Here is a 24,913-nt window from a genome sequence, read left to right on the forward strand (position 1 = left end):
TGGAAAGAATTCTATTACTTTCATCACAAGAAGCAGGCTACTTATTTTAATATGCCTCCAGAGTTCAACACACTCAAGTTGTGTCCCATACATATCTGACGTTATTGTCTTAGCTACATCTGAAGTCCTCATCACATTGCAGATTGCCTTAGAAAAATTTACTGAAAATTCACGCAATACTTACATGATCTTTGTATCTTCTTACTATTGGTTTTCCATTTGTTGTATGTTTTTCTATAAACTTATCTCCAAATAAATTTCTGAAAAACAGACAAAAAACATACAATGTTATGAAAAGTTTATTACATAACAAATAAACTAAGAAAATAAAGGATATTGTTGTTGGTCAGTTTCCCAGGAAATTGAAGCCAGGCTTGGTCAAGAGGTCAGACGTGGGCAATACCACTTTTTTATATCTGTCAGAAGATGATTAATAAGTCTGTATAGCTGCCAATGATATTTTGTTGAAATGATAGCAATTAAGTAATAAATGCCAGCAGCAATACATTGGAATCATATCATCCCTTCTACACAATCTTTCCACCCTGTGGTTTAATATTTCTGAACTAGCAATGGGAGTGGTTAGAAGATGCACTGTAGGTCTACGTATGCAATGTTGAATATTGAAAAGAATGCCTGTTTTAGTTACATGGCTGCAGAGACACTACTGTGCTGTGTGACTTGTCATTATATTTGACAAGCTAATGGTGGACTGTGAACATGACCATCTGCATGCTTATAAACATTAATTAATAGATTCATGGAATCAGAATGTTTTTGGCCTTGATTCAACAGTATCTTGGTTATGAAAATCAATAACACCAAGAATATAAATGCATTTTATTCACAAATTATGAGACAATATGTAAAACTATTAATCTGCTACCAAGACCTTTGTAATGAATTCTTTATAATACTTACTTATTAAGTTTAAGGTCTAGTGTAAATGTTTTATTAAATGCTTCTACTACTACTTCTACTTCATCCAGATGCTGATTCTGAAAAATAAAATGTTAAATTTTAACTTCCATGAAAACAATTTCAATCAAATAACAAAATTTTCACGTGTGTTCTTGTACAGTTGAGTAATTGTTAAATAATGAAATTAGCATTGGCACCCATTTCCTCAGGATTATCCCCAATATAGATCCCAGTCTGGCACAAATGTATCAACAGGCTACAAGTAATAGAGGCCACCATGTAGCAACTGTCAAACCACATTAACTGAAAATTTCAAGGGCCTGCTCATTTCACAGGATGGTGATCTGATATCTTGGTAATGAGGTGTAGGACACACAAGCTATCTTGAAACAGTGTTCTTTTAATTTAGCTCTGAGACACTTCCCGCTGGCAGCCATGTTCATGGTAACCAACCTCTCAGACTGACAACATGGGTTCATCTTCACCTTTGGCCAATGAAATTAGGAAATAAATAGCTCTGGTGTTGGTGGCCGGATACAATACCCTGATAACACAGATCCCCCAGAGGGACTGGTCAGTTTACGGACTAGAAACACAATAGGGAACATATGGAAGCAATGTATACAGACACATCCACTTCCAGGGTTCTCTTGCAATCTTCTAGTACATTTATCACTGAAGTGTAAGCATTTTCCCCCTGACCTACCCTTAACCCAGCAGATGCTTCTGATGTTTGACAAACTGACCAATGCAATCCACCTTCTCAAGTTCTGCACAGGTGGCACTGTATACAGTCTTTTACACACAAATCATTACTTACAACTAGTGGTATTAAGAGGGTGTTGAAAGGACATAGTGCTCTCAAAAAGTGTGACAGATATTCAAACATACTTAAAATCATTAACTAAGGGAAGCGGATTCGCTTTTTTCATCCTACATTCCAATACAAGGACAAGAAGAAGACAATTGCCTTTCTTGATTATTCCTTTTGTTTGATAAATAATAATACAATTTGGGAAATGTTTAATAAGAGATGAAATAAAAACACTGACACAATCAGTCATACATGTTTTATCAAACAAGTGCTACTCCATCAAATAGCACATTCATTTTATATCTAACAAAATATTTTCAATCATAAGTAAGGGGCTAAATTGAAATATTTTATCCAATTATCCAGTTTCAGAGAAGGCATGAATAATTATTCAGTTGAACAGCCTATCTTTTCCCAGATGGCATGTCATGTGACTCCTAGTTAATTAAACCTGATTAATTCATAAAAAAGCATTAGTGTATGAGTCATTTCCAGGAAAAAATTCATAAACAATACCAAGTCAGAGATAATTTTCCACATGTCAGACTTCTACATTACTTGATTGTTTTCACCACCTGCTGAAGCAGATGAGTAAATAGTCTTGACTACAGGTATCTGTAATTATTAATTTCAAGCAGCTCTCCCAATACCGCTCAGGCTACAAATTCAGCTGAGAGCTGCCCAGAAATGAAAGGTTGAACAAAGATATTTTTCATCAAAATAACATTGATTTTTGGTAAATTGAGGTCATACATCAGTTTATGGATAATCCCTCAAGTGAATGACTTTCAGGATAATTCTAAAAGTTACAACAAAGCAGCCATGGAAGGTTGAAATTGCTGGGACAAGTAGGCAACCTAACATTAAGTGCAGCTAACAGCTTCCTCCAAATAATAAACATTTGTAAGGCAAGGCATGAAACCTGCTGTCCAAGGTAAGACATGCCCAGTGAGTGATGTCTTATCTTACAATTATTTTTAGATCAACACCATTAGTCAGGCTGGGCAAACCCAATGAGTTAATGAGAAAACTTATAATTTGAAAACAAAAGCAACTAGATACAATATAAACAATTATTATATCTTAAGCAAACGAAATTGGAATTAGTTCGTCTTTTGATTTCCTTTCTATAATGTGTCCTATTTCATTCGTTTTGAATCAGATATCTGGGATATAAGGTCAGCTGATACCTTGAACATTTAAAGGCAGAAAGGGTAAAATTTCCCTTTCTAAATCAAGTTAGTTTCCTAATTGATATGCATAATAAGTCTTAAATATACCATGTTTAAAACATCTTGATTAACTTCAATTTTTCTTTTAACATGGAGATTCCTACCATGCCTGAAGAAATTTCAAGGAGAGGTAATGAAAGTCACTGAGGACAGATTTGGACAATTTTTTTAATGAAGCATTACGAGCTGACAATAGCTATTAAGTGCAAAATATCCTTATTTATATTTGGAGACTTTTGTAACATTAATTTGCTTCCTATGCCCCATAAAACCCTTGGGTTTCATTTACTATCAGACAAACTGCAAATAAATCCAATTGAAATAAATGTGTTTCCAAATTCTGAAATTATCTCAAAATCAGTCCACTTGTGCTTTTTTATCCCGATGCCCATGGAGCAGTTTTTACAATCAAACTCCATACTGTTTACACAGACAAAATCACCACTGAGTGCCTGCTCCCTGAGGTGCAAAGTTTATGTTCTTAGCAAGCTGATCTTGATTTCTTAAACAATTGGTTATTCATGTAGAATAAAGATTTACATGATACCATGAAAAAACAGCCTTGGAAGTAAAGGAAGTGTATCCTGGGCAATGCACATTGAGACAGTTGGGGACCTGGCTTTTATACACATTACCCTGTGGTTGAAAACAGCTCGGTTCTTATAACCTGTCTCCTGCTTGGGTCACCATCCCCAGGACAAGAACTCTAATTAATTATACCAAGTATTAACTAGAACTGATGCCCTCAATAAGTGTCCTGACACAGCTCTTTAACAATGCCTCTAATGCAACCATACAGCAGCCTCTCCTCCCACTTCCTCCTTCTCTACTGACCTCAGCCCAAGTCACGGCGTCTCTGGCACTCCGTCTTGTTCTGATCACTGGGACCACTTTTTCAAAGTATGAAAACTCCTCTGTTGCTTTCTGTCGACCATTTCTTACATTTCCTGGGTAAAAGAATAAAAAGGTAAAGAATAAAGGCAAAGAAGAATAAATGTGCATTTCAGTTTTCATGATTATGGGGCATTAAGCGAAAATGAAATTACATATATGGATACTTACCAAAAAAATAATAAAATAAAATAAATAAAATAAAATAAAATAAAATAAAAATAAATTAAAATAATAATATTAATAATATTTCCCATAGCTCATTTAGACATTAACAGGAGCATTCCAGTAATAGACTAGACGCTGATCCTGAAAAGAGGCTTATAAAGTAACTTTTAATTCCTTGGCAATCTATACTCAAGTTTGACACTGGGTTATGATAGACCCATGTATGGCGGTTTATTTCAGGGTGGTCGTCCTATAAAACCAATGGGCCATGACATTAATAGAGGGCACTACAGTCAGCGAAAGGTGCGAAAAATTGACATTTTAGCCTTGTTGTCAATATTTGGTTGGTAATTACATAATTTTACAAGTGACTTCAATCCCAAAAATCTCTGAATCAACCAACAATATTACTTTCAATAAGATAACTGATTTTGAAGGTTAAAGAACGATCTTTTCAAAATCTTAATTAAAACATAGTCTACTTTTTTAAACTACTGCGGCAAATTTACTATGTTGGTGGTGTTTGGGTGATCATGTTTCTTTATATATTGCACTGAGAGTAATACAATTTTCCCTGTCCATTAAAAGTTATATTTCTATCTGTCTTATGAAGTTACACTTGTATTACTTCAATATACTGCTGCACTTCAAACATCGTAAATAACAATTCTGGACCATCAAACCACACTTTTTCTTTAACAAAAATTAGCTTAAAATATGTTTATTTCATGAGTAAAGGCGTCGAGGTGCAGGCTAAACGATAGACTGCATATAACCAAATTTGCCATTTCTATCAAGACATATTTTTCATATAAGGTCATACTTGTGAAACTAATAACTGTCATTATGCTGCATTTCAAATTTTTAACACATGGGTTAAAAGCAGGTATTGTAGTTTTTTAAAGTGCTTTTTTGACTTATGCAGTGCGTAACTGTTCAATAAAACCATTAACAACATGAATACATATATCATTTAAGTCATTGCAATATCTGCAAAATATCATTATTTTCATCTTTATGGATATCTTCATTATTATCTAATACCTCTCATGTAAGATACAGATGAACATTCAGACATTCTATGGGTTAGGTCCATACTGCAGTCTTTGATAAATAATCGAGAAGCAACATGTTTTGTTCTGTCTCCATCAATTTTTTCCTCGATAATGTCACTGCTATCTGCTGCGGCTTGCACAAGATCACTTGGCATCATGTCATATGATTACACAACTCCATCCCCTTAGTTTCAGCAATTACTTCTTAAGAAAGTCTAGTTTCTATAACCTTCATAAAGTCCTACAGTGTAAGTGATGCAATTCAAAAGTTGATTAAGAATTTTTATTTATTTTTTATTTTTTTTAATTAATTTATTTATTTATTTTTTGGAAATGGTCATACGGTTCACGGTCATGACTACAACATATCTGCCGCAGTACTCTTTTGTCATTTCAAATAACCTGATAATGCTAATTTTCAAAAAAACCTTTTTAACAAACAAAGCCACTCTGCAAATTTGAAGATATGGTTTGGCACTTATGAGGTTTAGGAAACTCTTTTACATAATAAAATAGCAAGAATATTAAGTTGTCAATCTTTCTATGTGAAATGTACCTTTAATGTGAAAAGACATAAGTTAATTATCTTTCCACAAAGAAAAAACTTGCTTCCAATAATCAGACCATTTCTAGATTCAGAAAGCCATGTTTTATCATCTTCAAAATCTCATTGTACTAGTACCCATACGATTGCAATGTACATTCTAAAATGTTTTAAGATGAAAAACAATTACAATTTTGCAGTTTTTAAAAGGAAGTGGACTATTCAAATGCATTCATATTGTTATCAGCTTAAGTGATACTGCAAAGTGTGCACAGCATTCTTTACAAAAACTGTTTGTAAAAAAAATCAACAACAAGCCACACACTCTTTGTAAAGAGGAAGTTTTCATGTCATCAGTAGATAAAAACATCCACTCAGGCATGCTGAAACACTTAATCAGGCTCAAAGAGGCACACAAATACCCCTGATTGTATCTTTGGTACTCATTGTAGCCTTACTCCACCCTTCTTTATCCTATTATTTTCCACTGCTTATTTTTAACTGCATAGAATGGTACATTAAGGAAAGAAGAAAGGGGCTCTTGTTTTATTTTTTTCTCCAGTAGACTACTATCAGTATCATTATACATGTTTCTACTGAAGTTTGAAAACATAACAAAAGTAAGAGTAGATCTACATGTATCCTTTTCCCTTTTGTATTTTTTTCATAAGCCATAATAAAAGACAAGCATATTTCCTTAACTTAAATGTGAGTAAGAAAGCCTGCTGATACTTTACCACTGTATGGATACAAATGCAGCCTTTCCAGTAATTCAGGAGGCAATGTCCAGGTTTTTTTTCTTGAACTTGACTGAAGGGGTCACATACAACTGTGACCACAGACAGAACATATCAATTGTCAGAAACTAAATTGGGAAAATTGAATGAATCCTGCATGGACTAAACAGTCTAAATAGAAGGGCACTCCATCATAAAACATCAAACAGACCTCACACCAGGCAATTTTTAAATCACAGAACTCTTATCTTAGTAAAGTAGAAGTAGATCCTGATAAAAAAAAGTTACAGCTTAATGATATTCATGATTGTCTTCAAACAAAACAACTGCCTGACTAAAAAAAAGTGACATTCCATGACAGCTTCTTCATACACAGAGATAACAACTAACAAAGGAAATATATCAAATTTTTTTTAAAGTAAGAATATCACTGATGTCTATCCACCCTACTTTCATTCCTGTTGAATGCGATTTTTCTATACAGTGCCTATTAATGCCATGATACCTGTCTTCATAAAACACTGTATTCCTTCCTCCTCAAGTAAGATCAAAGACCAAAGAAATTTTCACAGCCACTTAATAACACACCCTAACAATTCAGTCCATGTCAACTAATATGTAAACTTTCATCTCCTGTTTATTACTGAAATATTTATGAGGACTTCCTCTGAAAACCCAGTTTTGAATATAAAACAACAATGCTTCAAAGAAAGTGTACATAAAACTTGCATGAAAAACATGTTAATATAAAAATTTGAGTTTCAAAACTTAATCTCGAATGTTGCTGATCTTTGCATCTCATTCTTTAGCCTGACTCCCTGACAGTAAAATGCAACACAGTATTCAAGTGATAAATTGACAATTTTCAAAAAATGAGTCAGACTGAAGATGATAATTTTCTTAGTCTACCAGTAGCATTGCACATTGAAGAGAATGAGAGAGAGAGAGCATGCAGCAAAATGTTATTGGGAGGCAGGTGCTTGTATAGGTGTGGAGAGCAACATATTTTATGATACAGTGAACAGATCCCCTGACATTTGTTGATAAGTATTTACAACCCTTAGTTCCTGCCTTCACCCAAGACTGTAAGGGTCAAAGGGGATTAGCATTACTACCCTGCCATTACTTATCACAATCAATATGCCTGGAGATGAACCACCTGGCCAGCAGTATGCAAACCACCAATTACAGAATGGGAAACCAAACAATCATAAAAAATATACCTCAAAATAAGATTACTGCTCACCAGTTACTAGTCTACTGTGCAGTTGTCACAAAAGTGCCACACAAGGCATTTTTGTCATAACAGCTCAATGTATCAATTAACAGAAAAATAGACTTTTAAACCTAATTGAATGTCCGTACTGTAAATCTTATGTAAAAGGAGCATTCCACTGAAATATAAAGTTAAAAGTAATAATTTTAAATCTTTTAACCATTTCCTTAGCCTTTTTTACGGATGGGGAAAATCAATGAAGTATCACTGAACCATAACTTCAAATCTATTCCCAAATTTAAATAAATTTCCAATCCTACTGTTCCCTATTAGTGGAATAACTATGGGAGTACAACCCCAGGCCTCTACCATGACTGCTGCAATCAATCCTGCCCAGTGACATTCAGTTCATGTGGTAGCTAATGTCATTCCTCAAGTGTAGGGCACTAAATGTCACCTCAAAGTAAAATAAAATAAATTTCAACAGCCTTCATTGGTCTTGAAGTTGATGAGAAAATGGGCATGTTCATGCCAAGGCAAATGTGCACGTTGGAGGATGGGAGAGGAAGGGGGCCAAGGGCGGGTGGGCCGTGAGGAGGGGGGGGGGGAGTGAAAGAAAGCACAGATCTTTAAACAGGTGAAAATGTGCAGCAGGTACCATGCCTAGGAACCTACATTCAAGACAAATTAATCAGAAGTTGTGAGCAAAAAGAAAAGCTACTCTGTACAGAAAAACTGCAATGCTGATAACAGGTTGTTTGGTATAAAAGAATCATAACACACCATTTTGTTGGGGTGCTTAAAACAAATTAAACTGAGCTTAATTGAAAGTCATGCCATGTAATCTACAACTTTCCCAGTGAGCTTATCTTATTTAATCAAATTTTCATATTCTGAACCAAAAATAAAAACACTAGATATATGCTAGTATATGCTTTTTGCCATGGCGCTAGACAGTCATGTTTAGTGCACTCAGTGCTCAAGAAATTAGGAACAATTCTATATTGACACGTATTTGAACTAAACTCCTGTGTTGTCAAGTCAATATTCACTATATATTGAATTAAGAGATAGATAAGACTACTATCATCAAACAGAAGCTTATGACGCACAGTGGCAAATAGGGTGGATTAAATTTCCTCTTTTATGTTCTATTTAGTGGCCAGGCAGGGCCCTCCCTGGTACAGTAGCAGCAAAGCAATTCTCACCTGACAACTGTGCAGTCTAATTAAATAATCACTTATCAGTCTGATTTACATTTAACAGAGCTATTACTGTACATCAAAGCACTTTGCCTAATGAGAACAGAATGGATAACATACACATCTCTCTTTCATATATACTAGTAATAGAAGCCAAATGGCATTCCTAACAACAATGGATATATATATATATATATATAGACAATGTTGTACACTATTTGTCCAGCATAATAACAAGTTCATTCAAAATCAACATAGCAAAAGTCATGCACCAAATATTAGAATAATGTACCCATTTAATGCCATCTACATCAAGATAAGAAGATAACACACAACTTCCACCTTTTACACCTGTAAACAAGGATGACATCTTAACCCGTGCCACACACAATGACAGCATGCATGAAGCTTGGCCCTGGACCAACTCTGGTGTACTATACCACACTCAGTGTGCACAGATGTACAGAGTGGTAGCAAGAGACTTCTTGCCACCAGACAAAATGTCAATAAGCACTTGCCTATTTAACCTTAGATGATACCCAACGCAAATGTTGTCATTGTGGAATTCTGCCACATTATTGCTTTAGGCTTCGTTCACATGCAATGTCTATTTTCTAAATTCTATTTTCTATTCGCGGCATGTGTTGTGATCACGGTCTGTGCCCTGAATATCCCGCGGCGTAATTACTGGCAGCGCAAGCCAGTTACTATAAGTTACTATAAGTAACTGTCTCGCGCTGCCAGTAATTACGAAAATAGACATTGCATGTGAACGAAGCCTTAAATAGGATGAGGATATTGGAAAATTGTCTTTATTTGTAATTTCATACTTGAACAATAATTTGTTCCCAAAATACCATCACTTTGCATTATAGCTGACCTTGCAACCATTACCAAAATGGAAAGTTTAACCTGCTGCTCTAAGTTGAGATTCAAAACAAGAATTAAGACAAACTGGCCATCTTTTATGCTTTATTCATAGAGAGAATACTACAAGCAATATCGAGAAAATTAACACTTCCCAGGCATGGAACCTCTATGTCTGTCAATTTCATCCTGCTTTACTGATCCACTGATACTCCAGCAAATCAATAAGCATGTTGACGGGGTAAATATATCATAAATACTGCATCCTATTAGAAAAGCAGCCAGGGATGTACAGTACCATCACATTTGTTGTTTACATTTTATCTTTAGATCTATATGGAAGAGTAGCCATTACATAAAGGTGCCAAATGTGTGAGAGGAAACTACTGTCTAGTGCACTTTAACGGTTATTTTTGCCCTGCCAATCCCTAATCAGTAGCGTCTGTAAAAATCACCACCATGATTCAGTTCGCTTATAAGCCATCTTTTCTTTGTAGACCAAGAGCATACCTGACAGTGATACAATACCACCAGAACTCAAAATATACACAACTGCCAGTTCACTAATGTAATATTTGCCTGAACTGCTCTTTAGCCTAACAGTTTTATGACCCCATTGCCTGGGTTAAATCCTAAGGCAAGGTTCTAGTGCTTTGTGTATTACCTGGCATAATGTCAGTATTACCTCAAGGGACAGGTAGACAGCATGCAGTGTTAGTTTATTTATGTTATGGGCAAGCACAATGGGACTGTATTTTTGATTAAAATATCAAAATATACCATAAATCTCATCTCCACATTTTATGGGGCTTGTGAGGGCCTAGAGACTAGCTGTGTACACAGGTAAAAACCATAGATACCCATCCTCTCTCACCTAATACTCAGTATATGCTCACCTATGTTTAATGAATATGATATGGGCTACAACATAAACCAGGCTACCAGTTACATAATTTCTGACATCTAATTCAATCAATATCATCCGATGTACCACCAACAGCAACATCTAACATGTTACTTCATTCTGTAGCCAGAGTTTAACTGTTTAGGGTCAATGCATGCTTGACCGATAGGAAAGATAAAACAGGGATGTCTAGATGCTTACTATTTTAGTTGAGAAATTAATATTCAGACAAGAATGGTTCTTTTAGTGTGTTTGAAAGCTAATGCTATAATGTACAACCAAAGAAGATGTTCATGCTAAAAAGTGATGCAAACCAGCATACCAATTTAAGCTCCCAAACATATATATACATTAAACTGTACATTTTTTAATGATTTTACTCTTCTGATATAGTCTAGTATAATACTCAGGGGCGGATCCAGAGTTATTTTCTGACAGTCTTCCAATTTATCTTTGTTGATCCATCCTCCATTTTTGACCGTCTTCCGACAGAAAAAAATAGATAACCGTCAATGTAAACTTGAAAATCTGACCATCTTCCGGAAGACCCAGAAACTTGTTTATTAAAAGAAATATTTGTTGAATTGAACAAAGGATAAGGCAACATTTCAAATAAGTAGTCAACAAAAATTATCACTTCCTATAGCAATCTATCTTTTACTAATAAACAGACCTTTGGTTACTTTTCATAGCCAAAACTGCAACGGACATCCTCAACCTCATATGTTACAGAAGTTTGAATCAACAAGAGATTGATTAACTAAGTATTCCGATTGATGCATCCCACATCCTTAAGAATTCTATACCTTATCCCATCCCAATATATTAAACATCCTCTATGACATCATGGTTTTTAGTTTTTCTTCTTATCTGTTATCTTTCCGACTAATAGTTTTGCACAAGATGCTTATTATAACTAGGGTCCTTTTAAAAACTCCTGGTGATTGCATCTTTTAGCATAACACATATTACTCTGTTAACATATCATGCAAACCTCAATCATTGCAAAATAAACAGGTATCTCTTTGAATATGTATTTCTCTACTGATCTCCCTTTTTTTTTACTATCTGGCCCTGAACTAGACTCAAGAACAGTTGTAAGGGAAGCAACTCCTTAGGATGTCCTGGGTTTTGAAGTACAGTGGAATATACAAAGTGGCAAGTGTAGTAGCTTCCTAATTGTTATGACTCACTTTACAGCAATAAAAATCCATTGATATAAAAAAATTAAAAATATGAATATTGCACCTTCATCATAACAGTCAAAAAGACATACAAAAGAAAGACAGGCAAAAAGTAAAAATGTTATTTTCAAATATTTACCAAAAATTACTTTGAAAATTTCAACATACAGATACAATTAACACAGTCAAAATTATTTTCAAGCAAATTCTCAATTTTCAATGAGCAGACCTTTTATTATGACCTGGAGGAAAGAAACTTCTCTTCCTGTCCATGAGACTTATCTTTAGCCACACACTCACTGATATTACCTAGGGGCAAAACAACCACAAAGAAACCCAGGAAGTGCTCAATAAAATAGTTGACAAATTTGGATTAAACATTGCTAATCAAAATGCTGTTAAGTTGTTAAAGCAGCTTGTATTTTTCAACCCCTGCTGGGGCTGTAACCTTTATGGCATTTTCTTTGTATTTCTGAAAGATGTAGAAAGCGTATGCCAGTATACCACAATTAGTATTATTATTATAATTATTATGCAGTTTTATCAATTTAAAAAGTTATCAATGTTCTAAAGTAAAGGGACCTTTATGTAATACTTTAAAATTTTTACCATCTCCAGGCCACAGCACAGCTTTCATTCATGAACTCTGTTTTATTAGCCAATCATTCTTAATGAAAAACATGTTAAATACACCTATAGGTTCTGCTTGAGAAGACTTGAAATAAATAGAAAAGGAACAGTATTTCCCCTGTTGCATTCCCAGTGTGATCATCCCCTAAAACCAATACACACATTCAAATCAGAAATCAGATCCTTGGATCACTGTAATCAGAATTTAAAACCTTATCCAATTTTCAATAAATTGTTTTAAAAATTGGCAGCACTGGAACCTCTGTTAAGATATACATCAAATGAAGAACATTTTGCTATGAAGTTATGAAGATATGAAGTACAATTCACATAATGAAAATATAACAATGACTTGATCAATCATTTAAATTCTATCTCGAAAAGCATTATATCAAATAAGGTGTTTAATCCTGACATTTCAGATGGGCAATGGGAAAAGGCCTTTAAACCAGTCATACTAGTAAGAGCAAATGTCAAGCTACACCTGAATAACCTTACTCATTTAACATGTTGACAAAAAAGTACTGATTCATCTAACTGCATCCACCCCCTGGCACCGTTAACAGTCAACTACACCGCAATAACAAATGCTCTATCTGAGTCAGTGGCAATATCTGTCGTTCAAATTATTCAGAATAATTTACGTGATTTTCTTTGAATGTTGCCTTTTGACAGTAATAATTACGAAACGGATTTGATTGCAAAATTATGTGCACATATCCTAATTTATTCTTACCTTCACTAACATCGCAATGGCTTCTATGGTATAAAAGTTTAAGAACCGCCACACAGCATATCCACTTCCATCCCCAGCCCATCTTTCAGTGTCTGCCCGACCTGACCCACTTCCTCAAAATATATGCAATTTTAAGAGGGCGCGCTTCAAGACAAGGCATATCTATGTCCTAGTTTCTGAAGCTCATCACTTCCTTGTTACATCAGTTGAATTATTAGTTGTTTTAGATATAAAATCATTTACAATTATAAAAAAGTGCATTGGAATGTGAATTTAACATTTTTTAATGAGCATAGCGTTTGGCTTTTCTTGGTTACTGCTCCAACCTGTCGAGATAGTAGTGTAGTACAAGGAACTTCTTACAAAAAGAAACGTGTCACTCATTATCATTTCGAGCAGCTTTAAACTTAAAGGACTTTTCCTTGATGGTGGTGCGAAACCATATTCTTCACATGGTTTATTTCACTGCTAATGTTATCGGAATCAGTTGAGGTATATTATCATTTATTATCAAATAGCCGATCATGTGTGACGCTGATAACCGAACTTGAAGTTGGAACCCTCTGAAACAGACGACGTTTGGTAAATGAGAGCGAAAATTAACATGAGGAGTGACAATAATGGGATATGAGGTATGCACACGAAAGAAAGTGCGACTAGAAAACTGTATGCTATTCTGGATTGCGTATTTCGACTCTATTTCTGGCCATAGTTATCAACCGACATTATGATCCTGATTATATTAAATTGATACGATAGTTGCTACTTAAGCTTCTTGTCACGATCGACATACAATTTATGTAATTATTATAATTGGCACTCGTAAAGGGGATAGCAACTGGTATTGCTCTCTAGTCTAGGACCATGGAGTCCAAAATTTCTGAAATCAAGAGTGAGTTAAATCACCATATTTAAATTTATTTTTCTCTATTAGGTATTGTTGATCACAATTTAATTCTTACATTTTTATCAGATAGTATACACTTTTTACTCCATTGATTCTTGTTTGATGAATATAACATTATTTCAACCAATTTAGACACTGCATACATATTATATTTTATACAAACAAAATTTGAAAATTACTTCTTTTTTCAGACTCAGAAGAAGACAGTTTGACAAGGGTGGAACACAAGTCAGATGAAGGAGAAGCAGAAGTGATGCCATATTCTTTGCAAAGTTCTCTGCTGCCTCTGGGCCTTTGTTATGGCTCTCTGGCACTATTTACATCTATCCTCCACAATGTTTTCTTGTTGTACCACATAGAAACATTTGTGTCAATTTACAAAATTGACAGGACATCTTTCTGGATTGGAGAAACAGTTTTTCTGATCTGGAACTCCTTCAATGATCCTCTCTTTGGATGGATAAGTGATCGCAAATATTTATCACAGAAGGAAGGAAGTCATTGTCCCGACATTGTTCTCAGACGCTTGCAGGCTCTCACATGGAATGGACCATTGTTTGGACTATCTTTCATGGTGTTTTGGGTTTCTTGGCACTTTCCTTCACTTCAGTTTGTCATATGTTTGTGCCTTTATGATGGGTTTCTGACTATGGTGGACTTACACCATTCAGCCCTCTTAGCTGATCTGGCAATATCTGCAGACACCAGAACAAGACTGAACTCTTATTGCTCAGTTTTCAGTACTTTAGGCTCTTTCTCAGTGTTTATGTCTTACATGATGTGGGACAAGGACACTTTGACATCTTTTCAACTGTTTTGTGCTGCACTTACAGTATTTTCTATATGTGGGTTCCTGATGAGCACAAGAGTAATGAGAAAAGTATACACCAAAGCTGCCAAACAAGGGGTTTTAGAAACAGAAAAAGACAGGTACTAGGTTACATTAAATTGACAAACTTTAAATTAAAAAAAATAAAGTAACATGATACTTACATTTAGCATTAGGTTTGGAAAATAGAATGATAGATTGAATGCCTTTATCATCGTCATAATTTATGGAAGAAAACATTTAAATATTTTTTCCAAATTATGATTAGTATGGCTCAATGTAATATTCTAGTGATGAAGATGAAGAAAATGCAGAATGGAACCAACACACATCAACTATAAAGGACTATGTGACGCAGCTGTCTAAGCATCGGAATTTTATGTGGTTTTCACTTATGAACTTGATCCAGGTACAGTATGTATACATGCAGGTATATTTTATCATTTTGATTTTTTTCGATTGGAAGTATGATAAGTATTTGTAGTAAAAAATGTTATAGAATTTTTTGAGGATATTTAAATATATATTTTTTTGTTTCCTTACTTAATTAGCTGGATTGTGCCTGAGTGCACGGTTGCATTCATGAATAGATAAAAACATAATGTTTATGATTAATTTGAAAATTTTCCTATTTTAGGTATTTCACTGCCATTTCAACAGCAATTTTTTCCCCATTTTCTTGGAAAATTTACTTGGTGATGCTATATCTCCTCCTACTGCTTCCATGTTACTTGGTAAGAAGAATTATCCACACACTATCTTTCCTATCTTATGATATTGATTAATATCAAATGGTTAATATCAGAAATATAATGAGGATATATTGTACAACAGATTTAATTGATTTGGCAAATGAATTGATCTTTGGTAAGACTTCAAAGTAAATTTCAACAGTATTTAACTTACGCAGAAGTTGTTATATCTAAAAATGAATTACATTATGTCAAAAATATTCATGTTAAATATGTTACTGTTTATTGACTTTTTATATTATAATTTTAAATGTATTTTTAGGTCTGTCATTTGTTGCACCACATATAAATAACCTGTACTTTTTGAGCCTGTGTAGAAAATATGGAGTTTACAGAGTTATTCAGCTGCTGTTTGCCATCAAACTTGGTTTGAGTGTGGTCATGTTGGGCCTTGGAAGACACCACATATGGGTACTCTGTGTATACATAGCCAGGTAAGTGGTATACATTTAGAATCCAAAATTTGTGAAAAGCAACAGTGACTTTTTAGAGAAAATGGAAACTGCCCTTTACAAGTATTGTTTAAAATGAATGCATTACCTCACTTGCATTATAAGATCAAAGGGCACAAGCTTAGTGTTCTGAATCTCGCCTTCAGAAAATTAAAAAGAGAAGAAAAAGAACTTGGATACAAAGTATTTGCAAATATATTTTGATCATACTGTATTCCTTTTATTGGGGATTAAGGGAGCTTGATTTTATCAATTGTTTGCTGATTGTAGTAACATGAACGGATTAATCTACATGGAAAAATAGTCAATTAGGTCTATTTTTAGATTGAAAAGTTTCACTTGACTTGACTCTGTCATTAACATTTTCCTTCCAGTGCAGTTATTTTGTTCTGTGATTGCATTCTGCATCATAGTCAGTTTCCTGCAATATAGTCAAATTAACCTTTTCCTAATGCTAAAGAAATAAATGGCATAAATAAGTTATTACTGTAACAGTTGTAATTGACACAAACATTTTAGTGTATAGCTTATAGATATGTGAAAATGTCAGGTGTTCTTTAAAATTTTTTCTTTTATTTTAAGTAATCGCATATTCACTGAAGGGACCTGTAAGCTGCTGAACCTAGTCATTAGTGATCTGGTTGACGAAGACTTTGTACTACACAACAGAAACCAGGCAGTGTCAGCTCTCATGTTTGGAACTGCAGCCCTGGTGTCTAAGCCTGGACAGACTTTAGCCCCACTTATTGGAACCTGGCTGTTGTCAGTGCAGACAGGTAAACATAGTCCTTATTTGTATTGAACAATAATTTTTATGCTTGGCAACAACTTATGGTTAACTTAGTGTTTCAATTTGGTTTACTTGTAGTTGTACATGTACCTTTGACATGCCTCTAAAACGTTTTTAAAAATTTGCAACTAGCCAGACAGGTTATAAGTCCAGTAGGAAGTAGCTTAAAGATTTAGTATGGTGTTTTTTGCAAGGGTTAAATTGATGTGAAAATTCCTGAGATCTGTGCAGTCGTTGTGTGATATATTTGGTGAATATTTTGGTAATTATGTCAGCTCATTTTGACACTGATGCTGATTATCTAATCTGTTTAACATATATAACTACAATAATACAGGTACTTCTGATAGATGTGTTGACCTTCTTTTATCAAAAAAAAAAAAAATTTATCATAAAAATAAAATTGATGCAACCATTAAGTTACTGATATGCTTTGAAACTGGCTTTTATTATCAGTTATTTGTTTATAATGTATTGTAATAATTGTGAAATGCAAAGAATTAATGAAAAAAGCAAAGATAAAGGTATAATTAACACATTAAAAAAGATCTTATAAGTCATTTTTATTTTTAGATATCCTGTACAGCTACTTATATTTCCCAATTCTTACTTTTAAACTGATAAAACCCCTCATAAAAGAAACATATTTTAATATTTCCTTCAGCAATGTCAGAAAGAATCATGATTAATTTAGAACTAAGTTATGGTACACAACCATCAAATTCAACTACAAGAACAGATCAAACAATGATACCTAACTAGCTTTTTTCTACAGTAAAATTAACATTTGAGTGATAATTCCGTATAGGATACCTTATTTGAGTGATAACCCCATATAGGATCATGCAGTCAGTGACATTTGTGGCATTGCTTGATTTTCCCCATATTTTCAGGTCATGATATATTCCAGTCTGGTAATGAAGGTGGTTCAATCAAGTTGAACATGAAAACCATGCCTGAACATGAAAAGGAGCTCCAGCGTCAAGGCTGTTTCACCATACTTGTGTATATCCCTATAGTATGTGCAATACTTCAGCTGCTGGCGTGGTCAAGATTTAAACTGCGTGGAAGACGATTGAGAATGATTAAGTCCATGAGGGATGGAGTTGAGACACATAAGGTTTAGCTTACTGCTAAAGTCAATTTTTGGTGCTAAATTCATTTTAACAGGTGTTTCTGTATTTGAAAATATCAAGTGCTTTGGAAGTTATCCAATTTCCATTTATCTATTTCTTGAACTTGGGTCATTCCTTGGGCAATAATTTTGTTGTCATTATAAACAACTTTATTTATTTATTAGACATCAGATTTTTTTAGGGATAAGTAAAGTCCCATTTGTGTTAATACTCGCCTTCTACTTAAAAGTTCTTGAGTAAAATGTTTATGTTATGTTGCCAAAAGAAAAAATCTAGTATAGCTGGAGAGGTGTGACATTCATGGTATTTTAAAATAAAAATGCAGTTAAACACTATATTTTTAATTTATTTTAATAACTATTATAATTTCGTTTTTTTTTTTTTTTAATTAATTAGAAGGGTGAGGAAATTTCATTGGTTTATTCTTACAGTGTCAAATATTCAGTTTAATCTCGCCTTAGACAAGTTTTGATTATAAAATTGATAAAGCTCAGTCTTCAAAATGGTATATCATTTGAAAGCTGAGCTTTTAGCATGATAACAATGTTTTTGTTGTTTTCATATTTCATGATTTTTACATTTTAACTTTGTTGTCAAATAGTTCGACACTACATGTGAACATATCTTTAAAGATGACCATTTTTTCTTGAGCAGAGGTATGCATTAGCTTGGTAGTTGGATCATATATAGTAATTATTTAACACAAGCTGAAATATTTTCCATACGGTTAGCTTCTGTCACCATCCAACCATGAATAGGGATCGGGGGGGGGGGGGGGGGGGGGGGGGGGGGGGGGGGGAGGTTGCTCTACCTGACATTTATAAGAGGGTCCTGGTTTCTATACCTCCAAGCAGTCGGTGAGTAATGTCACAGGTCAGTATGAAGGCCTATGTTAAGGTTGGCCGCAAGCTAACGGTAAGGAAAATATTTCAGCTTGTGTTAAATAATAACTATATAAGATATGTAATCCTCGTTAATGTGTAACATTACATTTTTTTAAGCCAAAAGGTTAACTGAAACACAAGCCAATAACTAAAATTTGAGGGTTTTTCATCTCTTTAAGTTTTAATAAGTAATAATCTTTTCTTGATATGAAATGGATAAAAATAGAATCTAGATCAAACTTCAGTTTCTGTAAGGAAAGCCATGAGTGATCTCCTGGTTGCCTTCTCAGAAGAACCCATTATAGTCTAGAAATGTTGAAATACAACAAATTACCACTTAATTTTCTATGTGGGAGTAATGTAATATTGAATTTTACAAAGCACAGTCATACATGTATATTATTGATGATCCCACATTTCAAGTGCCATTTTGGAGATGGAAAATTTTCTCAGAGCACTACCCCATTGGTTGCCTCATTCACAAAAAGTGCATCTTTATTGGATTGACATGGAATATGTTTAATGTACCATGGGTGTAATTTTGTCTTATAGTTTGTTTGTGATTTTTGTGCCAAGACATCAATTTGAAAGTGGTCGAAATAATGAATTGAAATAAATCGAGTAAATCTATAATATATTGAAACTTAAGTACAGATATATATCTATATATATCTATATATATATATCTATATATATATATATATATATTTCCTGTCAGTTGTATTGTAAAATGTAAACTGTAAAAGTCAAAATATTGGGGACCAATTGTGCTCTATCTGTGACCAGATTTCAAAGCTGTGATAAACATTGCCCTAAAAAATGGCTCATGCTACTGCTCTCTAATATCACATGTGGGCCTTGTTTACTTTCAGATCTATATAAAATGTTGCAATAATTAGCTGGAAATATTTATCTAGAAAAGTGTAGTTCTAAGTTGAATTGGGCTCTGTTCACAACCAAATTGAGCCACAGCTCAAGTATGACGTGCACTTGAAAGCATTCCACGTAATCTACTACCAGATTCCTGGCCTCCCACATGCTGCGTCCCTGCAGGCATTAAGTGGTATGCCTTCAAGTGGGTCTCGCCATATTTGGGCCATGGCTTATTTAGGCCCCGCTCAACTCGGTTGTGAAAAGAGGCTTAGATTTATCAATCATGCAAGTAAGGTATTTATTCAGAAGTCAAAAATTGTTGTATAATGTTTATGCATCTATAAGAGATATATTAAGTGCAACTGCTGTTAATGTGAGAACTACATTTATTCACATTAATTTTGAAAAGTAAAATAATGACTTTGTACAATAAAATATACATTAGAGAAATAAAAGTCACTTACAAAGTAAAAATTTCATGAAAAGATATAAATCATAATGTTAGCCCTGTACTGTTTGAAGGGTTATAACTTGATGTTATACATGGTCCAATACCTAGTCTTGATGAAATAAAAACGTATTCAGTTTATTTGTGATAAATTTGTGTAGCATTTGTTTAAATGGCCGGTGTCGGGCTCTCATTTGCTGTCATCCAAAATGGATCTTATTGCTTTCGTATGCATGTGACACAATACACAATTTCACATGATTTAAATAGTTAAATTTACAGTATTCATGACACAAGTGAAAGTTTTCTCTGGCTATTTTTTTCAGTCCGTGTCGAAAATACATATATCACTGTGATGTGTTGGTCATCTGTGAAAATTCCTTTGAAATCTCTGGAGCTTGGCTTTGTGGAATAACAGGATATACATCATCCCCAGGGACGCCCATGACTATATGCATGTGGTTGATATCCTTTTCTGCTTTGTGAGAGTCCAGGCTTGTAAAAGATGTAATTTCATACTCCCTGCCAAATGGTGTTCTGAAATTACAGAAAATCTTGAAAAGCTTATTTTTATAACGTGGAATGCAAAGGTCCTAAAACATGAATGCTAGAAGGTGGAGAAGATTCTCAATGAAAGATACTAAAATTTATAGAAAAATTAACTTAAATAGCATTTTTATTGACATTTTTCAGTTTCATTGTGAAACATTCAATTTATAATAATAATCTAGCACAATTTACAAATGCTATTGTGCACAACTGATCATATGTTACATAAACTTACAAAAAGAATGTGAAACTCACTTAAGCAAGAAGTCGCTTTCCACACATAAAGCATTATTTGTCTTACAATGGACGATGACTACTTTCTTATTTGCCTAAAATGAAAAAGGAAAGAAGTACTTAAGTAAAAAATCAATTTCTCTGGTAAAAAATACAATCTATTAGTGGGTAGCACACCTCTGAAATGTTAAATAGCATTAAGTATTTGTGTAGTTAACATAACTGCTAAATCTATACTTGGCAGACCACACTTTAATTTAATATTTTCATTTTATCTATTTCAATTTTTATTGACAGCTCTGAAATCAACTGCTGACTCGTGTGTAGCAATTATGTAAATATTGATATTACTTCTCTACTGTATACAACTTGGTGAAAGTTATGATCAAACGATTACACATTTTCTGATTAATCTGTGTTTGAGAATGTAGAAAAATTATAATCTTAAAAGACATTTTTCAATACAGCTGGATGACAGTATGCATATGAAAGTTGGAAAGACCAATTCTCTTACAATCTTGAATAATGATAGTAAAAAATCATAAAAATCTATGGATGTCATTAATCAAAAGATAAATGTGTAATTAAAATATTTCATGACAGGAAATAAAGTACTCACATGTACTGGTGTAAGTGCATATTCCATCCGTAACTGTGGGTTAAATGGTAAAACCATCCACTGAGTCAGGTAGGATGCCTCTGGTACGAGACAGACTTCCTGGTGTCGAGAACGTTTGGCACTGTTTTGAAAGGTTGCTCTATCGCTGAATAACAGCAACTGAAAAAAAATCAAAATGTGACTTTCATTCATTGTGTATTATGTTATTATTAAATCCCTATATTTACATTAGTTAAATGCTGCACTCTGCATGCTTCATTTGCATAGAGTGCATAGAAAGTGAAGTGAGCATTACTACATTTACCTCCTGTTTTCACCCCTGTTTGTTTGTTTGTTTGTTTGTTTGTCTGTCTGTCTGTCTGTCTATCATCAACATAACTCTAAAAGTTATGGACCGATTTTGCTGAAATTTTCAGGAACTGTCAGAAGTGGGCCAAAGAACAGATGATTAGTTTTTGGTGGTGATCTGGTTCAATAATCAATCAATAATAATCAAAAAGTGCTGCCTTGGCAGAGCTCTGCGCTCTCGGAGTGCTTTTCTAGTTACCTCCACCAAGGAGGTTATGTTTTCACCCCTGTTTGTCAGTTTGTTTGTCTGTCATCAACATAACTCTAAAAGTAATGGACCGATTTTGTTGAAATTTTCAGGAACTGTCAGAAGTGGGCCAAGGAAGAGATGATTAGTTTTTGATGGTGATCTGGATCAATAATCAATCAGTAATCAATAATCAAATATCAATCATCAACATAACTCAAAAAGTTATGGACCGATTTTGATTAAATTTTCAGGGTAGGTCAGAAATGGGTTAACTTAGAAGTGATTAGTTTTTGGTGGTGATCTGGATCAATAATAAATCAATATCAATAATTTAAAAAAATTGCTGCCTTGGCGGAGGTCTGCACTCTCGGAGTGCTTTTCTAGTTTGTTTGTTTGTTTGTATTTCTGTCATCAACATAACTCAAAATGTTATGGACCGATTTTGATGAAATTTTCAGGAACTGTAAGAAGTAGGCCAAGGAACTGATGATTTGTTTTTGGTGGTGATCCAGATCAATAATCAATCAATAATTATCAAAAAATGCTGCCTTGGCAGAGGTCTGCGCTCTCGGAGTGCTTTAATTTCTAGTATTTATTCTAAATATGTATAATTTTATACACCCCATATAGTTTCTCCACTTCACTTACTACACGCTCGAGGTTCAAATGAAGCATATACAGTAGAGTGCGTAGGAAGTGAAGTGGAGAAACTATATTTAAGGTGTATAAAATCTGCTGGACATAAAAAGTAAACATTAACAGACTAAGAGCACATTTCTACATGTATGACACTAGTTAAATTTTCAATTTTAATTGATTCCTTGATTATTTTCTCATAAAAAAATAGGTTAAAAGCAATATTTTTTCTCAGATACAAACTGACTAGGGTGACAGGTCTTTTCAACAGAATTATCTATTACTTATTCTAAAATACTATGTAGATATTTCAACAGAATTGTCTATTACTTATTCTAAAATACTATGTAGATATTTCATTACATCACAAAAATGTGTAGAAATAAGGAGGTGTAGAAGGTATGATTTTGAAATAATGTTTTAATGACTTACATCTCCTCCTTTGTCTGGTGTTGTTTTCAGATGGAATGGTTGATTGTACATTAAAGGGGTCTCATTGGGTGTACCATCAATGCTAAAAAGAAAAGAATTGAATTTACTAATCAGTCAATTTGAAGTTATTTCTCATTTTCAATTTAATTGTTTATCTGTAAAAAAACTCTCTTCATTTAGTGACTTGTCATGTCAGATTGTCCTAAGACTATCCATCAACAAAAAGAAACTATTCATCAAATTAATTCAGTTGAAAAACTTACCTGGTGATGACAAATGCATTTCTGACACAAGGTTCCAACATTCTTGACCCTGACACACCACATGGGCCTTCAATCTTGTTGGCTTCATACATCTTGCTTTCAGACATATTGGCACAAATTGCAGAATCTCCTCTAGGATCAACTCCAGAAGAGTACTTGGTTTTGTCTTCAGCTCCTTTGTTCATTATCATCACCACATCTCCAAAATGGACAAATCCATCTCTTGAAATGCTCAGATCAACCTGGAAGAGAGAATATATAAAGAAAAATATAGATCTCTCTCTCTCTCTCTCTCTCTCTCTCTCTCTCTCTCTCTCTCTCTCTCTCTCTCTCTCTCTATATATATATATATATATATATATATATATATATATATAATTGTGAAATAATATTATGTGACATATTTCTTGTTAAACTAATGTTTTCTCATTCAACATGATAATATATCAAAGTTCACCATGAATTCTACACTTTTTGTTAAATTATATGTGTTTCAGGGATACTTTATTAGATTATTTTTGTTAAGATAACAAGTGAAAAAAGAATTATATACCATTTTCTTATCATAACATCAACAAATTATATTACCTTTTTGAGAATGTTTTCATATAATCGGTGTGTCTTTTGGATAAGTAATTCACCTTTAGCGCGTTTTTCTAGAAAATCTTTCAGTGTATCCTGGAATTAAATGAATAAAATTAAAGCACATGTGCTTCACCTATATGCATATTTAAACTGAAATTGGAGAGTATGTACGAAGTTTAGAATCCATATACTCATTTAGAAATTAAAGTTTCATGTGTATTTACTAAATCTCTCTGATAAGTCAAAAACCTGGTTAAATTAGCCATTATTTTATCTGGCTATTAAATAATGGCTAATAAATCAACTGTTTCTTACTGTCTATTCATAAATGAACTAGCTATCTATCAGTGCTCATACTGTGCCAGTAGTACTAGTATTTAGAGCTGCATGTATAGACAGAAATGCACTCTTGTATTTTAATACAATTTTATTACGAGGGATGATATTAAAATACCATTCCTGCAAAAAATGACAAAAGAAAAGAAACATACTGTTCCTTAAATATTATAATATAAAATCTCAAAATCCACATGTCTCACACATTCACAGGTACCCTAAAAGTAGTAAAACTGGAAAGGGTGGACGTACATGTACATGTACTGTAAATCAATGAAGAACTTTTTCAAATGTCCATACCTCTTCCAACTGTATATCCTCATTCCAGTTGCCTACTCTAACAGAAGGATTGTAAGTTCGAACGCTCATTTTGTCCCTGGTCACTTTAATATCTTGATTTCCTTCGGATTTCGTGTGGAACTTTTAAAATGTGCTTCTCCACGGCAAAATGTGCACTTGCTCTGTTCTGTTGTCAATAGCGACTTAATGTAAATACACAAGACTCGCGCAAACGTATTATTATGGGTAACCATTGGCTGGAGGTGATGC

At 33.8% G+C, this 24,913-nt stretch overlaps 3 protein-coding genes across 7 annotated transcripts in view; 1 reads left to right on the forward strand and 2 right to left on the reverse strand.

Annotated features, from left to right (window-relative positions):
• LOC106168005 (disintegrin and metalloproteinase domain-containing protein 9) overlaps positions 1-13,250 on the reverse strand; it is a 27,238-nt gene extending 13,988 nt beyond the window's left edge. For all 4 annotated transcript variants that reach the window (XM_087008126.1, XM_087008138.1, XM_087008131.1 and 1 more), the window contains exons 1-4: positions 13,102-13,250; positions 3,802-3,914; positions 922-998; positions 185-260 (exon numbers count right to left, since the gene is read on the reverse strand). In XM_087008126.1, the coding sequence (XP_086864252.1) occupies positions 185-260; positions 922-998; positions 3,802-3,914; positions 13,102-13,183 (348 nt within the window). In that variant the 5' untranslated portion in view covers positions 13,184-13,250. The remainder of the gene's footprint in view (positions 1-184; positions 261-921; positions 999-3,801; positions 3,915-13,101) is intronic.
• Positions 13,251-13,423: 173 nt separating this feature from the next.
• On the forward strand, positions 13,424-20,324 carry LOC106153571 (solute carrier family 68 member 1). 2 transcript variants are annotated; one of them, XR_015333406.1, is made up of 8 exons: positions 13,424-13,733; positions 14,200-14,938; positions 15,129-15,246; positions 15,475-15,571; positions 15,852-16,023; positions 16,624-16,817; positions 17,725-18,864; positions 18,969-20,324. XR_015333406.1 is itself a non-coding variant. In XM_013527547.2 (7 exons), exons 2-7 carry the CDS (start codon positions 14,262-14,264, stop codon positions 17,955-17,957), a joined length of 1,491 nt encoding a protein of 496 aa, XP_013383001.2. In that variant the 5' UTR covers positions 13,424-13,733; positions 14,200-14,261; the 3' UTR covers positions 17,958-20,324. The 2 variants fall into 2 exon arrangements, 1 of the variants encoding a protein (XP_013383001.2); XM_013527547.2 differs by having other exon boundaries at positions 17,725-20,324.
• Positions 20,093-24,865, reverse strand: LOC106153573 (cilia- and flagella-associated protein 161). The gene is made up of 7 exons (XM_013527548.3): positions 24,665-24,865; positions 24,032-24,121; positions 23,444-23,685; positions 23,181-23,262; positions 21,575-21,733; positions 20,977-21,050; positions 20,093-20,709 (listed from the first exon to the last, which is right to left on the reverse strand). Exons 1-7 carry the CDS (start codon positions 24,731-24,733, stop codon positions 20,520-20,522), a joined length of 906 nt encoding a protein of 301 aa, XP_013383002.2. The 5' UTR covers positions 24,734-24,865; the 3' UTR covers positions 20,093-20,519.
• Between the last annotated feature and the right edge of the window lie 48 nt (positions 24,866-24,913).

This window comes from Lingula anatina, chromosome 1 (genome assembly GCF_051362555.1).
Source record: "Lingula anatina isolate TDL-2025a chromosome 1, LinAna3.0, whole genome shotgun sequence".
In the NCBI taxonomy this organism is placed as follows: Eukaryota; Metazoa; Brachiopoda; class Lingulata; order Lingulida; family Lingulidae; genus Lingula; species Lingula anatina.